General features: G+C 39.0%; 1 protein-coding gene across 4 annotated transcripts in view; it reads left to right on the top strand.

Moving 5' to 3' along the window:
• The window catches only part of Ebf1 (EBF transcription factor 1), a 374,922-nt gene that overhangs the window by 283,974 nt on the left and 64,371 nt on the right, over positions 1–26,577 (top strand). For all 4 annotated transcript variants that reach the window (XM_047556315.1, XM_047556314.1, XM_047556313.1 and 1 more), the window contains exon 10: positions 11,389–11,515. In XM_047556315.1, the coding sequence (XP_047412271.1) occupies positions 11,389–11,515 (127 nt within the window). The remainder of the gene's footprint in view (positions 1–11,388; positions 11,516–26,577) is intronic.

Raw genomic sequence — 26,577 nt, 5'->3', positions numbered from 1 at the left:
TACAGTGTCTCTTACAAAGCTTGTAGGTCAGAGGCATTAAGTTTGAATGACCTTCCCTCTCTCCCTCCTTCCTTCCTTCCATTTAAACAAATGCTCCTTGTTAACAACTATTATATTTGGTGATGCTTCAAAGTGACACTCTTCATGCCTGTAATCCCAGCTACTTGGGAGGTTGAGGCAGGAAGATCTCAAGTTCAAGGTCAGCCTCTGCCATTTAGAGAGACAATGTCTCAAAAAAAGGTGGGGCGGGGGGTTAAAGAAAAGAACTGGGGATGGGGATGTAGCTCAGTGATAAAATGCCCCTGGGTTCAATCCCCAGAACCACCCCCGCGAAAAAAATGTCACTGCTAAGTAGATGTAGCAGTTTGGTTTCTGTTAACGCATGTGTGGGTAGTTAGTTCATACTTACATATATATTTGCTGCACATTAAGTATGTGCCTAAATACCTTAGGATAAATCTATAGAAAATCATGACAGTAAAGGAGTGATAAAACCAGCAGTTTCTGAGGGTCAGTATAGTTCTTTGTCCTGTGCTCTTGTCTTGTTCCTCCCCTCTGAGGGTTTTCTCTTTCTTTCTGTGCCTGGTTCTAAATTCATTATAGGTATTATGTCAATTTATCCTTATAATAGTACTATTAAATTTCTAGTCCTTCCCATATCCCCCACCCCATTATCTTATAATGAAACTAAAAGTCAGAGGGGTAGAATAACTTTCCAAAGGTCCCACAGCTGTTTCTTTGCAAAGCTTGAATTTGAACCAAAGTTCACCTGACTTGAGAACCATCTCTTAGTCATTTAATATGAATGTAGTGAAACCTATTTATTTAGAGAGTGTTGTAATGACCTTAACTCTCCAAAATTCAGGATCAAGCAAAAAAAAAAAGTAAAAGGAACAAAAAGCTTTAATTTTTAACAAATCATATTATCTGTTTTTCTGTTACAAATGAGAAGGAACCAACTAGAGACAGGTCATATTGGAAGCAGGTTGTTAGAAACAGGCTCAGTGACAGTGGAAGTGACAGCTGACAGTCTAATGTCTAGAGCAGAAATGGAAAACCTAAAAAGCAGACACAGAAGTATATTATTGTGTGGCACATTAATGACTATTCATAATGACGGTGGCTCTGAGTCATGAAGAAAGAGCTGACAATTATTTCTAATAAATTCTGATTAAAACAGCAAGAAGTGTGTAATGCATCCTCGAAAGACTCCCAGCCAAAGCAGTCTTAGGTCCACTGTATTAAAAGAAATTTGACTTCAATTTTCTGTAGAGCTTCCTTATAGAGCATTTCTCACTATCTGCAGGGACATGTTAATTGAGGACTTACTGAATAAATGTGCATGCATCAATGTATACAGTATGCAAATATGGACTATACCACAAAAATATTAGAATGAGTCTTTGTCTAACTTCTTTGATATCTTTGTTTTCAGGCCTTTGAAGGATACTAAAATTTTTCTGTGAAAGGCAAATTCATTCCCTGCTTCCCCATCTATCAGTCTTTTGACCCTTCTATTTTTCTTTCCTAATTCCACAGGCAAAGGTTTCCTTTCAACTTCCAACTTTGGTAATAAGCATTTGGTCCCTTCCATAAATGCATCTGGCTTTGCTTTTTCTTTTATATTTTAATTTCCAAACAAACAGGCAGGCACACAGGACCCTGAGCCAGGCTCGAGTAGGGAATGACATTCCTTCTTGTCTGAATGTGGAAAGAGCAGCCTTGAGAAAGAGCTCATTGTGTGGTTTCAGACCACCGGGGCTGGCCTTGCTGGTGTCTGATTCTCTCCTTCTGGACCTTAGGAACTCACCAGCGCTTCTCCAGCCCACAGATGGCCAGGATAGGATCCAGTCTTTAATGGGGCCCAATTGGCATCCAGTCTACATCCTGGGAAGAAAGCTGGAGAAAGTTTATTTAAAAAACAAATTACAAAATAAATAAATAAATAAACCCACAAAATGCAAAGGTAGTTGAAGTAGAATGTATTTATTTTAGTCTTTTTCATCCCAAATCTGTTATTTTGAAAAATGATCTTGTCACTGTTTTGTTTTATACAATTAACAGCATTGACTGAGGGTCTTGGTGTGCTTCCGGTCAGTACTGGGCAGTATATTTTTGTGAATATCTAATGAGGATATCAGGAAGTTTGTGGAGGCCAATTTAAAGCTTTTTGTTTGTTTTTGTTATTTTAGTAGAAAAGAATTCTGAATGGAATGGTGCTGATTTTCTTTTCTTCTTCTTCTTCTTCTTTTATTTATTTATTTATTTATTTTTGAATGCTGGGAATCAAAGTCAGGTCCTCTCACTCACATACTACTATGTGAGCATTCTGCCACTGAGCAATGTCCCCAGCCCTGAATTTTAGCTTCCTGTACATTCATAAGGGAGTTTATTGAATCTTTACCTTAAGTATTAGTGGTGGTTAATGGCATCAGGACAATTATTCATTCAGTATTCAATGAGTATTTATTGAGGACCTACTATTTCCAAGGCCCTGTGAAATACTTGGAACCCAATGAAAAGAAGGGATGTCCTCATGAGACTTGAATTCTACTTGTGGGACACAGACCAACATAGCAAAATCGATCTCCTTGTCTCTATCTCTGTATCTATATTGAGAGAAATTGCAGAGAGTGTTAAGAAACACTGCTGACTAGTCAAAAGCTGGAATTCAAATCCCCTATTTAAACTCCATCCCTGAGACTTGAGTTTCAGAACTCTCCTCTGACAGTCAGAGTTTATCTTTGGGGATTCATGTGACCCATCATATTCTGCTAAACATTGGTTTAAAGCTATTTTCTTGAAAGGACAAAAGAAAACCAGAATGTTTATGAAACAGTAAATGCCTCTACTGGCTTTCTCTCACGTTCCCTGAGAAATCATATACTGCCTTGGAGACTGGCAATTCTTGGGAACGAAAAAAATCTCTGTTACGAAACCCAGAGAACTGTGATTAGGGAAGAGACCAAAATACACTGAGGCATTCAGGAAGCATATCCTGATTTATGTGGTGTCCACTTGAGGGGAATGGAGATACAATATGGAGGTCCACCAGCACGTTTTCCAGGAACATACACTTTCCTACTTCATTTTGCTGTAGGAGCTCCTGGAAATAATATTTCTTAAATGCCATGTCTAACTACAAAAAGATGAATGTTCCCGAGCAGAGGAGAAATAAGTATGCTTGTTTGGTCACTGACACTGTGGTTTCTCTTTAAAAATCCTTAGATCGATTTGGTTTCAAAGCTTTAATTATGCTTTTATGTTACAGTTTCCTTATTTAAGTGTCTGCTTCATGTCCATCACTCAGTACCCCCTGCCTATCTCAAAAGAGATGGATATTATTATCCTAATTGAGGAGGAGAATGCTGTGAGAATTATTAATACATAAATTAAAAAAAATTAATCTGGAAAGCACTTTAGGGTCCCTAGAGAAGTGCTACCCAAACACAAAGCATATTTAATGTTATTATTAGTTCCCCCACAGAGAAGATTAGAACTAGAGCAGTGTATGATTTAACCAGTAAACTGAGGCAGAAAGGAGGAGTGTGGCCAAACGGGCTAGTGTGTCCTAGGGCCCTGCACTAGGGCCCACTTTCTACTTTTTCTAGTCATACATATTAATGATTTTTGCAGAGAACTCACTTTTCCTTCCTTTTATATCTTCTTTATCATTACTTGTTCTGAACTTTTTTTTTTTAATGCTTCTCAGTATTGAAGATGTTTAAGATATTAAATCCTAGGACTAGTAATGAAAAATCACTGGTGTGTTTTCTAGGAACCCCGGTTATTTTTTGGCCTTGTGCTTTGGCACTGCTGACTGCATTCTTTATTTTTCCATATAGTTCCACAGGTTGGAAGATGTGCATAAAGGCTTCTCTTGGGATTGCTTTCTCGTTTTTCAGGGGAATCTGTCTCAGCTTACCTTTACCAGCAAGAAAGGGTGCTTTGGGTGCTTCTGTGTTGCCAGGACTTTGAGGGTGCAGGCAATGCTGAGGAGTCATGCTTTCAGAGGCAGCAGGAGGGTGTGAAGCCCATGTGCCAGGAATCGCAAACAGCCTAGGGGTTGTGGTTGTACCACAGTGGTCACCAGTCAGGGAAACTTGCTACTTCAGATTAGTTCCTTGGTTGTGTTTCTAGACTTTCCAGAAACTCATTTTCCTGATCTGAGAACCAGGTAATAACCGTACCTGCCTGTTCATGCCACAGAGGCCGATGAAGTTTAACTTCAAGCCCAGCATATGGTAAGATAATGATAGAAGGCCATTATTGCTGAGGTCATCCTCAGGGTCATCACCATCGGCAGAGTGACACAGATAATAAATGCTTCTCAGAGGAGAAAGAATTCCCCAAACTCCCTCTTTTTCCCCAAAGATCTACAAGAGGTTGCGGTCATGTTTTTAACCTCTAGGACCTGTCATTTACACCACACAGCCATACCCTGAATGCTGGGAGAGGCTTTATGAGGGCCATTTGGACAGCTGTGCTCCCCTACCCCTCTTCTGGGCGTCCAGACTTGGAGGGTGGCCTCTCTGGAGTTCAGTGGCACCACCTGCCGGGCATCCCCGCTCCCGACTCCAGCACTGGTTGAGAAGCGGCCCCTTCTGCCAGGTCCATGTGTGAACTCCGCTTTCACAGCAGTTTGGCTTTGCACCCAGAGGAAGCAGAACTGCTGCAACCTTGTCATTCTGGAAGCCTCTCCGAGGCCCGGCGGAGATCACGTGTTTCATCTTGATGCCGCACTTACAAATTCCTTCTTCTCATCCTAATATTAACAATTTTTCATTGCTGAAGAGTTAGAGAATTCAGGGGCATTCAAGGAAAATAAAGTCACCCTTAACTTCACCTTTTACTTTTTCTTCCATGCAATTATATATCTAATTCTTATAGAATCACATGAAATATCTATTGGTCTCAACTGGCATTATTCTCCTTTTAACTCTTAGCAGTATTTTTTTCTCATGAAGGTGTAATATTATTCTATAACTATTTACATGATTATTATTCCCTGTGCTAGTAGAGGAATTTACCATGCATGTGAGTGCTCACATGTGCATGTGCACATATAGACCCAGACACACACACACACACACACACACACACTCATCTAAGGAAGACAGAGGAAAACTCACATCTGAGGTTGTCAGTCTGAAATAAACACTCAACATTTAGATGTTTTGCAGGTTACTTTTCTGGTATTGCTACCTTAATATATATGTTTTTTTCAATTCATCAATTCTCACTGGAGTCACAGACCTTGGGACATGCTTCTCTTTCTTACCACTTAGATTAAATGTAAGCTTGGTCCCATGTCATACTGGGACCTCAGTGCTGACCCAGTCAGATAATCAGTATAGGAGCAACTTAGTTAAGGATTCGGAGTTAAATATGGTCAGGTTAAGAAGAATGGGCTATTATGGAAGAGTTTACAAGGCTTAGTGGAGGCAGACATCTAGTAGAGCTGTGATCTAATTTGCATCTGTATTCATTCTAAAAACATTTTGAAAATATCAAGTATAAAGCATTAGTTTAGACACTTTTGAGAATGCAGTTGTGAATGAGACTCTGTCTCTGATCTCAAGGGCTAGTGGGAGAAAAATGTAAGAAGTTCTTTATGGCACAAAACAAAATAGCCTGCTAAGAGTTAAAGTGTAAATGCTATCATTGCATAACTTTCTACAAGATGCAGGCAACTCTGACTCACAGGACCAGATAAAACTGGAATAGAGAGAATGTGTTCAGGGCTTCAGAGAACAAGCTGAGTACGATGGTAGGGCGATGTGAAGGCAGGGGATGGTGTGAACAAGGCCAAGCTGCTGGGCTTGGCTGCTGTGTGTTTCTGTGTCACAGGTCCTACACTCCAGGAGGTGGAGGAGCATTGGAGTAGGACCAGAGAGGGGGATTGCTTGCAGGCTGAGCTGGGCGCCCTGCTCATTATGCCAAGGAGTTAGATCTAAATATTGTAGGTAAAGGGGGCAGGCGGGGGCCTGTCAGGGATGCCCTGAGAAGATTGTCTTTGATAGTATTCCACAGAAGAAGCAGAAGTGGAGAGAGCCCGTTTAGAAGACCACCATCTGAGTACTCATCATCTGAGTACAAATGGGGGGCAGCCTGCACGGGAGAAAGAGGGGAAGCAGAGAAGAACCAGGGTAGGCTAGCGGGGATCTAATCAACTTGATTTTTAAAAATCGGAGCATGAGAAAAATCAAAACCAAACCAAGTTTTCTGTTTTGAGTGATTGGAAGGGTAGCATTTCCTCCACTGAGAGTCGATGGAGAGAATCCAGGAGCAAGGAACACATTCAGAGGTGGTAAGATGGTAGATGTAGCCTGGGCCATGCGCAGTTGAGCTAGGAGGAAGACATATTTGGGATGATTCTGTGGTTCTGTTGTGAATAAAATTTGGTGTTTGGCTGGAGGGGTCAAGTGCACAGGTTTATGTAAATTTGGTGGTTAGTTCAGCTGAGGCGCTGAGCCAATGTGTGAACTCAAGAAACATTACATAGGTAAAAAGGAGGGAAAATGGGACAAAACTTCTAAACTTCCTAACACATGGGCAGAAAATGAAGGAAGTCAAAATAATAGGAAACCAATGAAAAGAGAAGAGCTCTGGAAGAGACTTATTTACAGCAAGAGATTGGTTTTCTTCCTAGCATTTCAAAAAGTATTAGTTAGCATGCCTGCCCCTCTGCTTTCCTTATCTGACATGGGTTTTAAAAGACGGTGCATGTTAAAGTGCCTTGTAAATTATCCTACTTGGCCAGTTTTAGGTCTCTTGACATCACTGTGATAAAGAAGGTGAAGGCTTCCAGAAAGGACCAGAGCAGTGTCAGATGCAGCACAATTTCTCAATATTTATTTCTGGTTCAATTTGTTTGATTATTTGTAATTTAAGAAAGTGAAATCCAAACAGCGAATCTGCCTTCTAATTGCCCAAGAGAGTACTTTCCAAGGCACTGAGCATGTGCCCTTTGTAATACAGGAGACAGTTTTGAATTTGACAAGGACAGGAAGTAGAACCAAATCACATGGTGAGAAAGTTATCCGCCTTTGGTTTCTCTTTTAATCCTTCTGACTTGTATTTAAGGAGAAAGTCTCAGCTGGGGCAAACAAGTCTTTAACATCTAATTTTAGCTAATCTCCTTTCTCAATAAAACCCTTGCATTGACAGTATCCAGCTAGAATTGAACATCATATTCACTTTAAAATTACTGTGTACAATAGCTTCTTATTTGGGCAGGGGAATATCAGTTTTTCAATTATGGTAGAAATTTAAAGTTTCCTTATAAAATGAGTTCTTAAACAAAAAAGTACTTGATTAAAAAAAAAAAAACTAAGCATACAATCGTACAGGTGCTTGAACACTGAAAAACTGGTATTTAGAAGTTGGGAAAAGTTAAACTTTAGGGAGCCCATCCTGTCTTGGCTGTGCTGCTCAGAGCGGCTGCCCTTGGTTCACCCAGGATTCGTTTTAAATGTTCACTAATATAATATTTGATACTTTGAGTGATTTGTAAATAAGCCTGCAAGTTCAGATTGATCGAAGTTAGCGGAAATGCTTTTCCTCTATAAGCTGTGGATATCATGTGTCAGTGGTACAGGTGGTTCCAAGAACGACGTCTACAATGGGGAAAATATTAACTAGTTCATTTTCTAATGAGGACTCAGATTCTGACCTCCTTGGGGAAAGGTTGTTTCAAGAAGGAATCTCTGTTTTAGACAGGGTGATTGATTAAAATTGAAAATGAAATTGTAAATGGAAATTTGTTTGAATTTCCTGAGTTGAAAGCTTTATGCTAAAATCTTACCCTCTGTAGTTTCACTGTCTTAACATCTAATCAATGTATAAAGTCCAAGAATTTTGTTCCTTGGTGTAAGCTCACAGGCATTAAGTCCTTATCCCCAAAAAGAAATTCTCATCCATCTATTTACTGGTATCTGTCCATCTCTTAAAACTTTTTCCCCCAAGAAAAGAAAGAGTAGGTGAAGCATTATTTAACTGGCTAAAGTTCTTCTAAATATTATTGAGAATGAATGTTAATCTAAATCTTCAGAAACTGTTAAACAGAGAAAAATACCACTTATTTGGAATATTGGACCATGGTGATCTCACTCTCAAAAATACAGCAAAGGTTCAGGCAAAAAAATGAAAAGTAGAGATGCTGAGGGGTTAGGAAAAAATCCACACAGCCTCCAGGTCTGAAAAATCATGTTTGGTACCATGTTTAAAAACTTTCCACAAGAGCAATTCTTCTCAGTGAATGAGTGGAAGGAAGCTTTTGACTCTCTATGTGTGTGTGTGTGTTGGGAATTGAACCCCTGGGCCTCACACATGCTATAAACACTGAGTGACTATGAGTCCTCCCTGTTATTTTAGAGGAAAATTTTATAGATTACAAGGGAAAAATTGTGTAAACAATTTAACCATTTGAAAATTCTGTTTTCACATCTGAACAAAAAAAAAAACGGCATAAAAATACACCATTATCATGATGAAATCAGTATTTGTAGGTGAAGTCCCTAGGATTGGGACTGAATAAGTGTTGGTTCCCAACCTTGATCTAATACCATCTGCAGAGTTGAGATTAGCATACACTTGATTTTAAAAGATCATCTTTTACTACCCTTCAAAACCTCTTTCCTCTGCTATTCTCTACACAATATTAAATTTGATTTCTTAATTTCTATACTTAGGGATTACAAGAGCAGATTAGAAGGTTTAAAGAATACCAGGAGAAAAAAGATAAAGGAATGGAATAAAAATCAAAATAATTTCACAATCGTAGCTATTGGGAAGCACCGAGGGCACAAAAGCGGCTCTTCATACCTCAGTAGTCGCTTAGAGCTTTTCTGTATTACAGCAAGATATAATACTGGGTATTCCAAATGATGATCTAGTTTATCAAGGTTAAGTTGAATTGCATATACTTTGCATGTCTTAGAGAGCATACAGTGCAGTTTGGAAGAATTTCAATGTGAAAAGAACAAAGTTTTAAGGTGGTATTTCTTTTGCTTTCATGGGTAAACCCTTCGCTATCCAAAACACTTTGCCACGGGAAGGAATGGACTCAGTCTCCAGGAGTCCCTCAGGGCCTGTGTGAAGTATCTTTCGTATATCTTCTGCAAATAAGTTCTGACTCCATATGTCCTGTGGGAGAGGTTAAGGCATTTCTTTTTATTTTTTTTCCCCCATAGCTTTATGGAGGTAAAATTAAAGTACAATAAATGCATATATTTGAAGAATGCAATTTGATCAGTTTTGACATGGATGTAACAAATACAATCAATATAAAAAGCATTTCCATCACTTTTTGAAATTTGAAATAATTCAGATTGTTTCCTGAATGATTTATTACATGGGAAATCAATCACCTTAAGATATATAGAACCCCACCCCTACATGTCAACTATTTCAAAATTAAATGACACACTTATAAATATCTCAGAGGTCAAGGAAGAAAGCACAAGAAAAGTAAATAAAAAGTGTTTTGAACTAAGTGATAATAAAAACTTAAAATATCAGAATCTCTGGAATGAAAGAGTACTCAAATGAACATTTATAACTTAAAGTACTTGTATCAGAAAGAAACTAGAAAAACAATCAAATTATTTTAAAATTATGTAATAGAGAAAAAATAAGAGTAGAAGCAGAAATATATGAAATAGAGAAGAAATGGTACAGTTAAAATTTTGATAAAATCAAATAATTCTAATCAAGAAAAAAGCAAGAACACCAAAATTAATATCAATGGAAAGGGAACTATCAAAATAACGCTACAGATGCTAAAAATATAAGATAATATTACAATTGCATGCCAACATATGTGATAGCTTATGTAACGTGGTCTATATTAGAGAAGGATCTATGTGTAGCTGAGAAGAAAGTGTATTTTATCATTGATGGATGAAATATTCTGTATATGACTGTTAAGTCTAAATTATCAATTGTATTTTTTACTTCTATAGCTTCTTTATTTAGTTTTTGTTTGGAGGAGGATAAGGCATTTCTAATTCCTAAGTTAACGTGATTTTTTATCCCGATGCCTTTTCTTTGTATTTCAAGGAGAAAATTACTTGTGAACTTTAAGAAAAGCAACTTTCTTCCCTTCTTTTTCCCAGGATCTGGCATTAGGGCAACTTACCCGGGGAGGGTGGACCCAGAAGTCACTGCCCTTAGCTCAACCAGACTGGAACAATGTTCCAGGGGGCTCTGAAGGTCTGGGACTCCAGATCACCAGATGTAAATCTCATCCTTCTAAGGTGTAGGGTTACTTTGTGAAGCCACTAGACTTTTCCGGACTCTAGTATTTATTTGGCTATTTTTGGTGTCAAATGTGATTCTCTAGGCAAAACACTTGAACTAAGCCTGGGTTGCCCCTTTAGAGTTTCCCCATGAGAACACCACAAAAATAAGTTAGTATGAACTCATTGTAGATGGTGTACAGGATCCACGATACACAGACTTATACACAAATATTGAGCTAAGTGCATCTGAAAGGAGTCAAGGAATGAGCAATTGCTGACCTCATAGAGAGAGAGAAAGCATGTAGAATCCAGCACCATCAAATTCAACCAAATACCAGGGCTGGATTTTTCAAAGAAACAGATAATGCCTGTTTTATGGCCATTAATAACATTTTAGTTATATAAACAGAGATAAGAGTAATAAAAAATAAATTCAGCTTTATAGGCTAATCTGATTGCCAACAGAGTTCAGAAATGAACCTTCTCTTGTGTACAGGGCATCGCATAATGGACCAGTGACCATTCTGCAGCCCCCTCCCCAAACTTTCGTTTCCCTTTTATGGAGAGTCCTTAGTTCTGCCAGATCCGTAAGCTATTCCAGGGAGGCAGATTCTTTGGTTTCCCCTTTAAAGCTCTTTGATGGTGCCTCTGGTAGTTAATGCACCAAATGGTCTTCAGGGGCATTTCATATGCGTGCTCTGCAGCTAATCAGGGTGCCTGGGCCTACTGTTTTCCTACCTCTGTGATTTCCACATGTTTAAGGGCTCAGTTCAAACACCAGTCTCATCCATTTTGGAGAGGCATGGCAGAGTTCTGATTTGAGTGTCTGTTTCGAACAGAGATTTTCCAAAGGATATCCTGGAGTAGATAAATCATTTCATTAGGCCAGGTTCTCTTTTCAAACCAGGAAGCACAGTGCCTGCCGTGTAGGAAAACCCAGATAATGTTGTTATGGCTATACTCAGAGCACTTGTAAATATTGTTGACACTGTCTTTTATACAAGTTCCATCAAGATTGTGTTTAAACCTTGACAGGTTAATTATGTGTTTTAAAGCTTTGTTTATGGACAGCTGATAGGGAAGCTGTGAAATGAGTCCTTTGCATGTAGCAGTGACCATCTCCCCCCTACATTGTCTCCTCCAGTTGATCACTCCTCACGCCATCCGTGTGCAGACACCTCCTCGGCACATCCCTGGAGTTGTGGAAGTCACCTTGTCCTACAAATCCAAGCAGTTCTGCAAAGGGACACCGGGCAGATTCATTTACACAGGTAAGAACGGCTCTAGGTGGAGACTGCAGGGCTGTCTTGCCGGTGTGGTCTTTCACTTTCTCTTGCATGTGTGTGTGTGTGTGTGTGTGTGTGTGTGTGTGTGTATTTAAATCTAGTTTCTGTTAGGACCTACTTTCTTTCTCCATGTCACCAGATGTATGGCCAGATGAGTTGCTTTGATTATTATTAAAGAATTCATGTAGGTGTCTATGTTGAAATAATTGGTTGGATACTAAAGCACAGCATGAAGAATAATAGGAAGAGGAGTGCTAGCCAGAGCTGAGGTCTCTGGAGGGTAAGCCAGCGGTTGGGGTTTGCTTGCCTATGGAGTAGGCGCTGTGCTGTAACTTTGTTCTAGCCTGCTTGTAGTATTCGTATTAAATACAGTTGGTAGTTTTCATGTTTAGTTCTGGGCTGGTGCCTTCTTCCCCAGTAAACTGCATTTTGTCCTCCCAAAGCAGCCTTGGCACAAGGACCCGCCTTGTGGTAAGAAGCTAGGGTTACAGGATGAATATGAATTCCCTCCCATCACATGGAGGGAAGCAGGCAGGATCTGGAGAGGCAGGATGTGGAAATACATCCAGTGCATGGTCTGAATGCCCCCCAGTTTGTAGTGTGCAAACCGAACACCCAGGGATCTTTTTACAACTGGGATTCTGCTGGAGTAGATCTGGGCAGAACCTGAGACCCTTAGTTGCTTACAGGCTTGAAGGCAGCCTACGCTGCTGGTCAAAGGACCACACGTGGAGTAGTGAAGTTTGGGGCCCCTCTGGTTAGTATCAGTCATCCCTCGCTGTCTCCATGAGCTGGTCCCAGGTCTCCCCTACTCAACAAAAGACCTCCAGGCCAGAATAAGAACAGAGGGAAGCTGCTTTCACATAAAGAGATTCCAGAGAAGTAAAGGAATAACTGTGTTAACACATCCTAATTATAACCGTACAATTAAATGGACAGACTTTATTTTGCTATGACATTTGCCTCAAAGCATCTTTCCCATGTATTTTAATACTAGAAACAAAACCAAACATGCGTCTTAGTCGGTCTCTTTCTTTCTCTCAAAATTATAAAAACAATTAATGCATCCTGACCCTTGGAAATGCCTCCCAGCCCTTTAAACAAAATGCAGGTTTGGTGCCTGCCTGACGATTAGTTTTAGTTAATTGAAAATTATAGGATTGACCCAAGAGGAAAATTTTGTTTGCACTCCAATCACTTTTACAAATTAAGGAAAATTACCACAATTTTGTTTAGCTAAGGTTTCACACTGAGTTCAAGAAATTAGCTCAGCTATCCCAACAAAGTCAGCACTTTGTTAGTGAGCACTTGAAAAAATAATAGTCTATCTGGAGTTTTGTGGTGTATACAAACGAAGCATAGAGAAAGCTATGATGCTTTATAGAAGTAGGCCAAGTGTTTTTAATTAGGCTCATTGGTTCAGCGTAAGTTTTGAAGAACAATCAAACTAGCAGATTAGCTGTTTCTTTTAAAGCTAGGATTTCTTGCCATTCATTTTTCCCATGAGAACTTCCACATAGCACTATTTTTTTTTTTTTTTTTACAAGCCTCATTATGGGCCTGCAGGAAAAGGACCAATTGAAATTTCTGATACTGTAACATTCCCCACCATCATTCCAATGGATGGGAGTTTTTCACAATGTTCCTCACTGAACTCGGTGTTCTGGAACATATTACAAAACCACAGAGGCCAATGTTTTCTCTGAGGAGTTTGGACTCTGTTTCTGGCCGAAAACATTTAGGCCTCGCTGGCTGCTTATTTACCCTGCTATTAAGAACAAGAAAAGGAGAAGAAAAAGAAGAAAATGCTTGTGTAGTGGGAGGTACAGGAGGCAATCAGCCATGGTTTCCGCTTTGGTGACAATGTCCCTGCCCATTAATGGTTCCATTTTGTGGTCAGGTCTCATTTAGAAGAAATTATTTTTAATCAGTGTTCAACAAAATATCCCCTAGAGCCACCTGGCCGTAAAAGTTACAAAAAAAAAAAAAAAAAAAAAAAGAAGAAGAAGAAGAAGAAGAAGAAAAAAAGTCATCCCCATTAAATTACTTAAGTTCTCAGAAGAAAATAGCTAGGGACCCATCATTATTTGGAGGTTTTTTTTTTTTTTTTTTTTAACCATTAAAAAAATTGCCATCAATTTAAGAAATCACATCTGGGAAAATCTGTATCAGACTGAAATTAAGATCAAAGAGAAAAGCAGCAGATTTGCAAATCTAGGAAAGGAGTGAAGAAAAAGAATGATAATCTGGTGTGTATAAATGTGTGTACATGTGTGGGAAATTTAAAATGGGAAAAGAGATCCTGCTTGAAACTGTGGACAAAGGACAAGGAGACTTAGTTTTCTAAGTATTCTAGGAAGAGTCTATTATCACCCTGTGTTGGAAAATAAAGATTTGAAGAAAACCCACCACCATAGCTGACTGTTAACGGTTACTGTGACATATCCTCATTTCTAACAAAAGCAATCTCTGTTAATTGGTGAAGCTGCACATGGGCCTCATAATCATTAGCATTGAAGGCCTTTGCCAAGGGACTCTTGTTCAGCGCTGGGGCTACTGTCCACTGTGATTTACTCAGTTTACCTCTCTGCCTGTCACCACTTACTAGGGAAGGCATGGAGAGGGGTCATAAAACTTCTCTGTTCTTTGTATCCAAACAACTGCTCAGGTCCTTGTAAATGCACAGCACCCCTCCTCTGTCCACCCACAGAAGTTCACACTTCATTTTCTTTAATATCCATAGTATTTCAAGATGTGAGGCTTGGTTTTCTGAATCGAGTGAGCTCACCCTCTTGTTTCTTAGCAGAATGTCACTTGGAATTTTTCCCTTGAAAAAAAAAATCATAGATCCAAAAAAATAACACCCCCAATTAAGGGAGTCTTGCAGCTTTCGATGTATGTAAGAGAGAGTTTGGGTGTATGGATGTGGAAGACTCTAAAACCCTATACTTATTAAAAAAAAAAAAAAGAAACAGACAACAACCTGATCTAATCTATGCAAATAAAGTAGTCTTTTGGGGACTGTGGAGAAAATTTGACTGCAAGCTGTCTCCCCTTGTAATGATGGGGAGAGCAGCTCTCTGTCATTGACCTCAGACCAGAGTTACACAAGGAAGTCTTGTCCTCCAGATGTATGATGCTCGTGTGTTTGTAGTAAATTCCAATTTAATGGAATAAAAAAGCTCAATAGCACATTCCAGAATTTACTTTATTGTGTTGTTACTCTTATGTAAATGAAAGGCATGGCTGATCTTAAATTTTAAATCATCTTTCCAAGACAAGGACATAAAAGCCCTTTCTAATCACAGGATTGTTTTGCAAACTCTAGGATCATGTGTCTAGCCCGTCTGGCCCCAAATCCTCCATCCCTCTCTGCCACTTGCAGGTCTCCCTAATACCTTGGGTGTTCTCACGGCTGATCTTCTTGCTGCTGTTAAAGCCTTAAGCAACTTGCATCTCTTAAAATCATGATGTCTCCCGCTAAGCCCTGAGTGTCCTTGGATGCTGATGCAAGATTCTCGAAAGCCTTTAGGTGCTCCTTCAAGGTTCTTAGAATTGGTTTTCCTGATAAGAAGTGGCTAAATCCAAATGCAGGTTTTGCCTTCATTCCAGCTTCTTCCTCATGGAAGAAGCCTCTATGGGGAAAAGGTGAGTGGAAGTCTCCATTAACCATCATCTGGCAGCCCAGATGTGCAGTTAGAACACTACTCTGATCCTTTCCAGTGTCCCATTTCAAACATGTTCCACCCAACTGCCAACTAATCCAAGCCCCTGCATCACAGTCTCAGAATTTATCTTGAAGTAAAAATTCTTCCTGGAAATTTCTCCTGGTTGAACCCTGTGCCCAGAATAACCTCACAGCCTTCCCGGTAACACAGCACACTGCTGTGCGTGAGGAGGGGCTATTTTGACCCAAAATGCTCTATGGCCCTTAATGACTCTTATCATGACTTTCAAGTTTTCCTTTCCTTCTTCTTGCTACTTCCTTCATCTTTGATCTTGTATGTGTGCTTTGTTTGATCCTTCATCCCCTGCTCCATCTGTCCCTCTTCTTCTATCCTCCCTTTTTCCCCCTCTTCCCATCTTTCCTTCCTCACTTCCAAGAAGACAGCATAGTGTAGTGATTGATGTTTGGGTTTAAGGTGGAGGATGAAGTTGAAATCTTGTCTTTATTGCTTACTAAGAGGTATTCTTAAAGAAACTGTATGATGATTCTGAACCATCATTACCTTATCTTTAGAAGAGGATAATAATACCTTGCTAAGGTTGTTAGAAGGGGGCCAGATTCTGGTAGTTTCTACTAATAAATGGTGGTCACTTTTTTTATATGTTGCTGACTCCCTACCATAGAGCAAATAGTTCACATATTTTATCATCATCGTCTTCCTGGTGGTCTAAGAAATATCATTTAGAATTTTTAGTAACAGAATTGTAGACACCAGCAAATTAAAGAAATAACACTAATCAACCACAAATTTACAAATTGTGAAATAGCATTTTGTATATTAATAAAAAAGTTTATAAATGTAAATGTAACAATTTGGTTATATATTATGACATTTTCTGTTGCTACAACAAAACACCTGAAACTGAGTACTTATAAAGAAAACAGGTTTCTTCAACTCACAGTTTTGGAGACTAAAAGTTCAAGATCAAATGATCCCATCTCTTTGTCCTCTGGTAAAGCCAGTTGACTGCATCACAATATGGCAGATGGCATAGTAGCAGGAGCATATGTAAGAGCATTACATGACAAGACAAGAAGCCAGAGGGATTCAGGGTTTAGGTTCACTATTTTTGTAATGGCTCACTCTCATCATGATCCTACAATAATTACATTAATCCCTTCTTTTTTTATTTAAAAAAATTTTTTTTATTTTTTTATTTTTAGTTATACATGACAGTGGGATGTGTTTTGTCATATAATACATATATGGAGTATAATTTCCCATTTTGTGGAAAAAAATGGGAAATTATGATGTGGAATTCCTCTGGTCATATATTCATATAAGAACATAGGAAAGTTATGTCCAATTCATTCTACTATCTTCCTGATCCCATTCCTGTTCCTTCCCTTCCCTTTGTCTAATCTGTTGAACTTCTCTTCTTCCCTCTCCCCCTGCTTATTGTGAATTAGCATCTGCATACCAGAGAGAACATTCAGTCTTTGTTTTTTTTTTTTTTTTGGATTGACTGACTTCAGTTAGCATGATAGTCTCCAGTTCCTTCCATTTATTGGAAAATGTCATAATTCCATTCTTCTTTATGGCTGAGTAAGATTCCATTGTATATGTATACCATATTTTCTTTATTCATTCATCTGCTGAAGGCCACCTATGTTGGTTCCATAGCTTAGCTATTGTGAATTGAGCTGCTATAAACATTGATGTGGTTGTGTCTCTGTAGTATAAATATTTTCAGTCCTTTGTGTATATGGCAAGGAGTGGGATCGCTGGGTCAAATGGTGGCTTCATTCCAAGTTTTCTGAGGAATTGTGATACTACTTTCAGAGTGGTTGCCCCAATTTGCAGTCCCACCAGCATACATTAATCCCTTTCAAGGGCAGGGCCCCTTTTGGCCTAATTACCTTCCACTAGATCCCACTGCTTCATACATTCACATTGAGTGCCAAGACTTTGGTATATGAATCCTTTGGAGGACAAACCATGTCCATATCATAGCAGGTCATAACAAATATTTGCTTGGGATTGGCCTCAACCAATAAATATTTTTTGATAAGTCAGCTCTGATTTGATTTGAAAACTTCTCTGGTATTGATTTCTTTTAGGAACAATATATACCTGTTCTCCTGTTTCTGTCTAAGATGTGGACCTCTACTCTGGAGGTCATAGTACTACAGGTGTAGCCCATCCTCAACCCACTTCAGGTGCTCAGGTTACAATCAGCTGTAGCTCCAGGTTCAAGAGGTTGCAGGCGAGAAAGTTCTGTGCTTAGTTCTTGGGAATCTCCTCCACATAATGGAAACTGCCACTTGGGGTTGAACAAAGTGATCAGTGTTAAGGAAGAAGTGGAGAGTTAGAGCCTAATGAATCTCCTGCTTTTTGGCTTCTCCTTACACGGATTCATTGCCAAATTAAGCTTCTGAAAAGCCACTCTCTTATCATTGCTCTGCAGAGAAACCTTCCTTGTTTGCTCACTGTATGTAAGATAGAGTCGAAAGCTCTGCACTTGGCATTCACAGCTCACTCTGCTCTGGGAGCTGTATTTTCTCAGCTCCATTCAAGCCAGGCTCCTTACTGTTCTCAAGCTCACTTCTTAGTCCGCTACTTTGAACATACTAATTCCCTTTAGCACAAGTGCAGTTCAAACTCTTTCCTCTGAGCATTCCCTGGCCACTGTGGTGCAGTGGACAGAACATTTGGTCAAGAGCAGAAACCTGTGTTCTAGCCCCAGCTTTTCTGCTGACTGGCTACAAGACTTAGGACAAGTTGCATATGTACTCTGGACTCCAGTTTCTACATTGTAAAATAAACCAATTGGATCAGGTGACTTTGATATTCCCTGTGGCTTGTCTTGATTGACTACAAGAGTCTCTGTCCTTGGATCTCTTTTGTCCCACATGCTTAAACCACTCATTCATCATTAACTTCCTTATGCCCATAGCTCTCTTGTTCTGTCCTTAGGTAGAAAAATCAGAAAAAGTGATTTACTAACTTCATGAAGAAAAAAATACCCCTCCCCAATCTTAAACCCTTTTTACTCTGTGTTGAAGCAAGTTGACTCAGTATCTTACAATAGATGTTTTCTAATAATTGATTGACATATTACCCAGGATCAATGGGTCCTCATTGATTTTTGTGCTCTGGATGACACAGGATGTAAATAAGAGCTGTTAATTAAGAATCTATCCCTTTCACTTGATGTTTTCATGCACAGAACCTAGTAGTTGGGATTTCTGTTAAAGAACAAATGGGGTTAGATTTATACTGTAAATATTCATTTTCTCATCTTTAAAGTAGAGATATTTTAATGGTACCTTTATTTAGGGAACAAATAGTCAATGTAAATAATGCAATCCTGACAGTTCCTGGTCTAGTATGAATGCTGCCCTCAAATAAACCCAAAATGAGAAGAACTGATAAGAGTGTTATTTCAGTTGAAAATCCAACCAACTGGTCACGGGAGCACACTCAGATATTATATCAGCTTTCATGATTAAAGCATTGTTTCTTTCTAGGTATTGGAGTAGGAATCAGAGTCCTGGGTTTTAGTTCTGATTCTCCCACTTCATTGATTTACCTCATGAATGTCTGCAGATGCTTGTTCTATTCTAGGCAATGCTCCAAACCAGTTCTAATCAACATCCTGAAACGATGTTCAGTAAACCAGACACAGTTCTGTCTACATCGATCATATGGTCTAAGAGGGAACATGGATTTTAATAAGTTTACTATTTCAGACCTGATACGTGTTCAGAGAGACCAGAACGGGGTTTCAGATAAGCCTATGACAAAGGAAATCTGAAGAGTCAATTAGAGATATTTTTTCTCTCTCAGGAAAGGGTGTGTAAACTGAGGTCTGAAGGATGACCAACAGGTAACAAGGGTTGAGGAAAGATGGGGTCCAGGGAAACCAAATGAATGTTCCAGAAGGTGGAACAGGCACAAAGACATTGGGTGGGAGGCATTGCGGCATCTCGAAGGGTTGTATGAAATCCAGCTAGGCTGAAACATCAAGGAAGGAGGAGGATGGTAAGGGAGAAGTGGGCAGGGAGAAGTACCTGGAGAGGAATTTGGTGGAATCTTCAGAGCAATGGACAGTTCTTGCAGTGATGGGGTGCTCCTACAAGACATCTGAACAGGACTGTGTCTCCATTTCAGAAGAAAAATAACTCTGGCAGATGAAACAGAGGAGACCAGAGTGAATGTCGGAAGACTTCTTAGGAGGCCATCACAGGTAGTCAGAAAAAGAGATTTGGCAACTTTGTTTAAGGTGGTAATGGGTGGAGATGGAAGTAAGAGAATTCCAGAGGTATTGAAGAGGAAGAAGGGAAAGGACTTTGAGATGCTTTAGATGTAGGAGGCAGAGGAGGGAGACAAAGGGGTTAAGGCCACCAGATGTCTTCCTCAGTTTGACATGGTGGGGCCATCTCCCTTGTGCTTCCCAAGGGTCTTGTGATTATCAATGAAAGAATGGGCATAAAAATGTTTTGCAGAGGGTGATATTCTACACATATGTTAACTGTTATGAAGACAGGCCTACGCAAGCTCAGGAAGAATGGGGGAAGAGGAAGGCAAGAATGTGTTTTCTTTTTTATCAGATTGTTTTCACTTAGGATTCGGCTGAAAGGACTGTGTAATGAACCCTTGACTGGTAGTTCTGCCTTCACGGTGTCCTAATTGGAAAAGACCCAGTAAGAAAGAGAAATTTACAGGCCGCTCCTCTCCACATGTCTTGAACATGACTCCAAATAAGCCATTTACACACAAAGGAAAGAATTCAAGGCAGAGGGAATGTTTATTCTTTCTGCTTTTGTGATACAAAGAATGGGTCCTAGTCCTTTTCTCCACTGAAGGGAGTTTTTTGTTTTGTTTCGTTTTTAACAAAATGTGATTTTTTTTTTCCTGATCTGATGTACATTTTGATGTGATCGGTGGTTCTGAATCTGCTGGCACTTACACAGTTAAACACCTGGTGCATTGTGGGCACAATGACTGCAACCAAAATCACTAAAAGTAACCACTACACTTCAGTGGCATCTATAAAATGCAAGCCATTTCTGCAAAGAATAAAGCCTGTCTGAAGGAAGCATGTTATTTTGCATATTTTATGTATACACTTTCCAAGAATTACGACCTTTCTTTCCTATTTGGAGTGGAGTATAATCAGGGCTTGAGTAGCTAGTGTAACAGGATCATTAAAAGGGATATTTTCACTGACATTAGAGGTCTAAATGGCCACAAGGCCCTATATACAACCTTGGCTTTCCCCCGTCTACCCAGAGTTAATAAGTGATAAGGCCGGGAGAGAGATAAATCACAGAAATCCCTGTCCAAAGAAAACATATTGACTACAGCCAAGCAAATAACAGACCAGAAGGAACAATCCCATTCATCATTCATGTAATAGGGACATAAAGTATTTCCTACCCATGAAACCGTATAGGAGGAAAACGCAGATAAGCTGCCCAATCTAAAGCATGTGATTTGGTTATTAAGGGACATGAACTATTTGTCACATGGCTTTAATCTTTAAGATGTGTTGCCATTTCTGAACTATAAATTTCGGGTAAAGGATTAGAAAGCTATTAACAATAAAGGTAGGAACTGAGCTTTATATGTATTCTTGCCAGTGTCATGCAATACAATAAAGTCTTGAACCTCTAATCTTTTTAGTCTGATATAACATGATTTGGTTTTCAAAGCCAATAAACTATTGGAAGTTTTCAAGGATTTGTTTTTTATTTTTGTTTTTGTTTTTGTTTTGTTTTGGTTTTGGTTATGGTTGTTTTTAGTCCGGCAGCGCTGTGATAAATTAACCCTTCAACTTTTAAACTCTGTATCTTGAATTTTCTCTAATATCTTGGGTTGGGAAGAGGGAACGAAAAGAAATTTCTTTTTCTCTTTTTCTAAGAGTTATTCCTGATACTGGTAGAGGGTTATTTTCTGTTTCATTTGTTTGTCGTGGTGTGGAATGATGGTCCTTCTGGTTCGTTGTTAGAACTTAGAGACGTGGTGCCCACTATAGCATTAAAACTTGTTTTTCTTCTTTATTGCAAAATACTACATACTGATTTCAGATCATTTAGGAAGCACCAATAAAAAATAATTAAAATGATATTGGAATGCCCCCATTACTTCCAGGTTTTTAAAACACAAACACTCAATAAACGTGAGCTATTAATAATATTTTTAATGATATGTGTCTCACAGACCTTTTTCCTATGCATAGATCTACCTCATTACTGAGTTAGAGGAATACTTTACATAATATTATGTAATTTGATTTTTCATTAAGCAATATCAAATATATCAGGGTGTTATTATGAATTTAAAGCAATTTCTGGTCTTTGATAATCACTGCATGCCTCAGCAGGACCTGATAGTGAGGTATGTTCTTACTTCCATGTTGAAGCATAGGCACATTGGGTTTGGGTTCTCATGTCTTTTTGGTTTTTGCTTTGGACAATCTGCAGCAGAGGGTCAATAGTTCTATTACCAGGGCAGCGTGAGGTCAGAAGTCTGAGATCGCCATTTTGGATGGAATTCATGATCTATTCCCAAATGAGTGAGTGTTTGTTGCTCCAGGACCCTTTGTCCTTAGAGACTGGAGCCAGCTCCCAAAAGGACAGTCTGCACAAATAGCATGGAGCTGTCTCCACCTTCTACCTCCAGAGTCAAGGAATTCCATATGCTTCTTCCCCTGCTCCATGAAGCAGACTGTACTTTCCATAAGTAAAACTGGAACACATCTAAAATCTTTACCACACCTGTGAGTTCATCAAATCCAACATTGTGATAATACGTAGGCGATTTAGATCCCTGCCTGGACCCCTCATGGAGCAGAAGATTCCAGCTCCTCTTCTCTCTCCTCTCTGCTGGTTTTCTACTCCAGGCACGTGCTTCCTTCACCTTTTCCTGCTGTCCCTCCCAGTCCACATTTCCCCCATGCTACTCTATCTTTTCTCTCACTTTTCTTCCTCTCTGTGATAGTGAACTCGAAAACATCCTCCACCGCTCCACCCTTCTGAGAAACTGTGTTAAGGTGGCCTCTGTTATTACCCATTTAGATGATTAGAAAACTTACAAAGGTGAAGTGACATTCCAGAGTTTTCAGTTAGAAGAAGAGGAGCTGGAATTGGGACCCTGACTGAGGAACTCTGGGCAAACCTCCCAGCTGCTACTTTACCTTGTTAATTTGCAGAATTATCTGACTCCCTGAAATCAGGTTATTGGTTATGGGAGAATGTTGGTATATCTAGGATCCTAGAAACAGAAACTTCTATATGTTACAGTCTATCAATATGAATATAATGCAAACTAGTAGAGATTTTTAAAAAATGCAGAAAAGCATGAACAAATTATCCATTACCCCACCTCTGAGGGATAATCACTGTTACTTACTTTTGTCTAATAATAATTTTCTTTGCTTACTTTCACATATATTTGTCAGAGAAAATCACAATATATTTATATATTTTTACATCTGGTTTTATAATTTGAATTATAAAATAAATATTTCTTATATTGGTTCAATTCTTCCTGGATATATTTTAGTGGAAATGTAATAGTTCATTTCATGGCTACACCATAATTTGCTTAACATTACGATATCATTGGACAGCCATCTTTTCTTTTCTAGAACTTATATGTCAGAAGACAGAATGATATTGAATATAAGAGGTGTCCTATTTTCTTAATGAAATATTAAAGTTTTAGGGCCAAGTTAACCATATTCATCATATTTGTAGGTACCTATCAAAAATCTACTTACAACATTTTACATGTTAAGTTTGTTATGCACACATATTTAAAATCACATATATAATTTATAATATTTACATATATAACTTTTTCTGCCCTGGAGGTGTTCAACTTATATTATTCACACTATTTACAGCCATCTTTGCAAGCATTTTTTTTTTCCAAATTCAAGCCAGAGCTGTTTTATCCCATTATATTCTCCTCTATGAAGTTGTTAAAGTTGGATTTCTTTTTGAATCTGTGCATGGTGCTTTCACTAGAAGTTTTATCCTATACCGGACATAACTCTTTGTTATATTTAGATTTCTGATCATAATCACTCTCAGCAATGCTTTTAAAACTGGCCTTCAAAAGTCTTGCTTTGAGGAATATTTGTAATGCTGACAGGTCAACCTCCTAGGAATACTTACTAAATTTAGGTTAATTTTGTTTTGCCCCTTTTCACCTTGGCCAGCTTCATTTCCTCTGTGAGCTTCCCTAAACAGCCATTGACCATGGTTTTTTTCAGGTCTCTACTTAGCTTAAAATAATTATGATGGAGAAAGTACTATGTCTTAAAAGAGACTTTAAAATATGTAATGGGGGATTTTTTTTTTTTTTTTTTTTTTTTGAGGAGGAAAACCTCTCTATACTTTGGCACATTGATCTTTTCTTTCATGTTCTGAAGTAACCTGCCATATGTAATCCCTGGTCCAAATGGAAACCTCTATACATATAATGTTTTCGACTTGAGTAAGGTATGCTCACGCTCGTTAGTAGGCTTCATACTATGTAAGGTACCGAAAGTACAGGTGGTTACTACTCCATTAATATGAGGCTTATGATTTTCTGTCATCTCTGGGTGGTGGTGACAGGCTGACAGATGCTGGGACCCCCTCCATCATGGGCAGAAACAAAAACAGAAGAGCAGACTTCCCCTCGTACTGTCTGCACCCAGCTTCACACATGTAATTGTTCATCTTTTTCCTGTTCACAGCAACTGTGGTTAGCTTCTTTACATCACAGGTGGAGGGTCTGACCTGCTGGGCAGAGCCACCTGGGATGGGTCTCAGTGGTTAGCGCCAGGAAGCACCAACTCCCAGTCAATATGGAGTTAATTTAGAACTTTGTTTAATACCAAAAATACATTTCACTTTTAAATGTCTGTACAGAGGATGACCTCTCCAGTCATTTGACACACGAGCATCACTTCCTTTTCGTTTTAACTGACTTTCAAAATAGCCACGAAGACCAGACAACTTGTTGAATCGTTGGCAGATTTGGGTGTAGGATGGTCTCGGGAGGATGTTTTGAGCAAGCTTGTTGGCTCTGTATTTCTCCAATTTCTTCAAGACTAGAAAAATGAAATATTTCCCTGGTTAGCTCAAAAGACGCAGGAAGATCTTCTAAAGACTTAGAAAGTTCAGTTAATTGAATTACCAGCATCAAAAACAAAAAAAAAAAAAGAAAAAAGAAAAAGAAAAAAAGAATCAATTGTGATATTGGGGGTCTACTCATTGGAGTGGGTATGTCTCATCTCCCTCTTCTGTCTGTGTGAATATCTAAATGTGCTTAAATGCAGCTTTACAGTCAAGACCAGGCCTTTCCCACTCAGCGACGCTTGTCTTTTTCCCTGTAAGGTAGAAAGGTGAGGTGTTTTTAACCCTGTTTCAGTTGTGAAAAATGAGGCTTAAAAATAAAGTAGTCATTTGGATCACCTAGTGATGAGTCTGATATCAGATGTATACTTTTCCAAGTAATGGATTATACTTTCAATGTCTCAATGTTTTACAGCTACAAAATGGACTTACACTAGTTTTTCTCCATATTTCCAGTTTCTATGGACATAAGTCACTAATTGGAGTGGGAGCTTCTAGCGTCTTAGGTTGCCTCCCCAGCAATGACTTTTTAATTACATATGAGCTTTATTTGATTTGCAGCACCTATCACCAGTTGAGATGATCTGCACATTTTTGATTTGTATTTTTTTAACGTGTGTGTAATCCTGTGTCTCCCTCTAGAACATAAGGCCCATGAAGGCAGGGCCTTATCTGTCTGGTTCACTGCTGTTTTTTCAGTGCCTTGCAGAGTGAGACACAATAAATATTCATATAATCAATGAATGGAAGAATGTATAACTTGGGATGTGCTCAGTGATTAAACATGTCTGGGTTCAATCCCCTGTACAAAAAAAATAAATAAAAAAAAGGAACGTTGGAAGGAATGGTCAAGTGTGACCCTACATATGTGGAACGTGAGCCTTAAAGATAGCCTAGTTAGCCAATATGTGAACTTCTTTGTAGATGATGAGAACTAGGCTTATGGAGTTTTGAAGACTTAGCTAAAGTCACTAATCTAGCGATAATATTTATACCAGATTCCTGTTCTTTAGCCTGTCAACCAAGAGCTTGTCTCCACATCATGTATATTTCCCCTCACTCCCAAACTAGTTATGAAGAAAATGCATGACTATAGATCTGTCAATATGAGATTTAGCTATGGATATCATGGCTATACATCTGTCTAGGAACAAGACAGGACCCAATTGGTAGAATCCTAAATCAGTTAATTTCCTGATAGTTTCTTAGCCAATCTGAGACACCATTTTCTTATCTGTTAAATGGGGGATAACATCTCATAGGATTCCTGTGAAGGTGCAATAAGATAATGCATATGAAAACATTAGCATTGTGCATAGCATATAGCAAATGCTCAATTAATGGTAGATCTTCTAAAAACCAAGTCCATGAAAACTATCTTGTGTAAATCTGGGTTATGAAGATGGAAGGATTCTCAGAGATAGTCTGGATCAATTCCCATATTTTGCAGAGGAAAACCTGAGGCTCTGAAAAGGGAAGAACTTTTCCCAAACCAGCACATACAGAACCAGAACAACTCATATACTAATAAATTTACTAATTATTTTGTGGATTGATTCCCAAATGCCCAAATCTATAAAGACATCAAAGTTTTGAATGTGTGTGAAAAATCATTCGACCAACATCACCATGGTGATTGGATAGCTCTCTAATTTTTTAAGGTCACTGATCTTTGAGTAAATACACAAGGAAAGGTTGAGGTAGTGTGGGCGCCATATTTGGGGCCTTTTTCATATGTGATCCGTTTACCTTTTGTCATGCACACCGTTGTTCTGGTCTGTTTACATCCTCGTCTTTCTGTTACCAAGAGAAAAAGGAACTTTCCTTCACCTCTGAGAAAATCAAAGTCCCACAGAAAAGTCAAGTGCCATCTTCACTTGGTGAAGTGCAGTTGTGCAGTTCAAGGCCATTTCCTCCATCCTGACTCTGTGTGGACACCCAGCACCTAGAACAGGTTGTCTTCCAGACCGGAGGGGCATTTTCCCAAAGCCCAATCAGGGAGGGCCTTGGTGGGGTCTACTGGCATGGACCATGCCCTGCTCTGCTCTGCTCTCCCTGTGCCCCACAGGGCATCTGCAGACCCTCCATTCTGTCTCTAAATCCCAGACTCCTGGAGGAGATAGAAAGTAATCGCCTTAGGTGGGTTTAGTGTTTGTTCTCGTCAGCTTTTTCACTGCTGTGACTGCAAGATTTGACCAGAACAATTGTAGAGGAGGAAAAGTTTATTTGAGGGCTCATAGTTTCA

The sequence above is a fragment of the Sciurus carolinensis genome, chromosome 6 (genome assembly GCF_902686445.1).
Source record: "Sciurus carolinensis chromosome 6, mSciCar1.2, whole genome shotgun sequence".
Taxonomy (NCBI): domain Eukaryota; kingdom Metazoa; phylum Chordata; class Mammalia; order Rodentia; family Sciuridae; genus Sciurus; species Sciurus carolinensis.
Note: the sequence above shows the minus strand (reverse complement) of the source record. Positions and strands in the feature narration are given on the sequence as shown.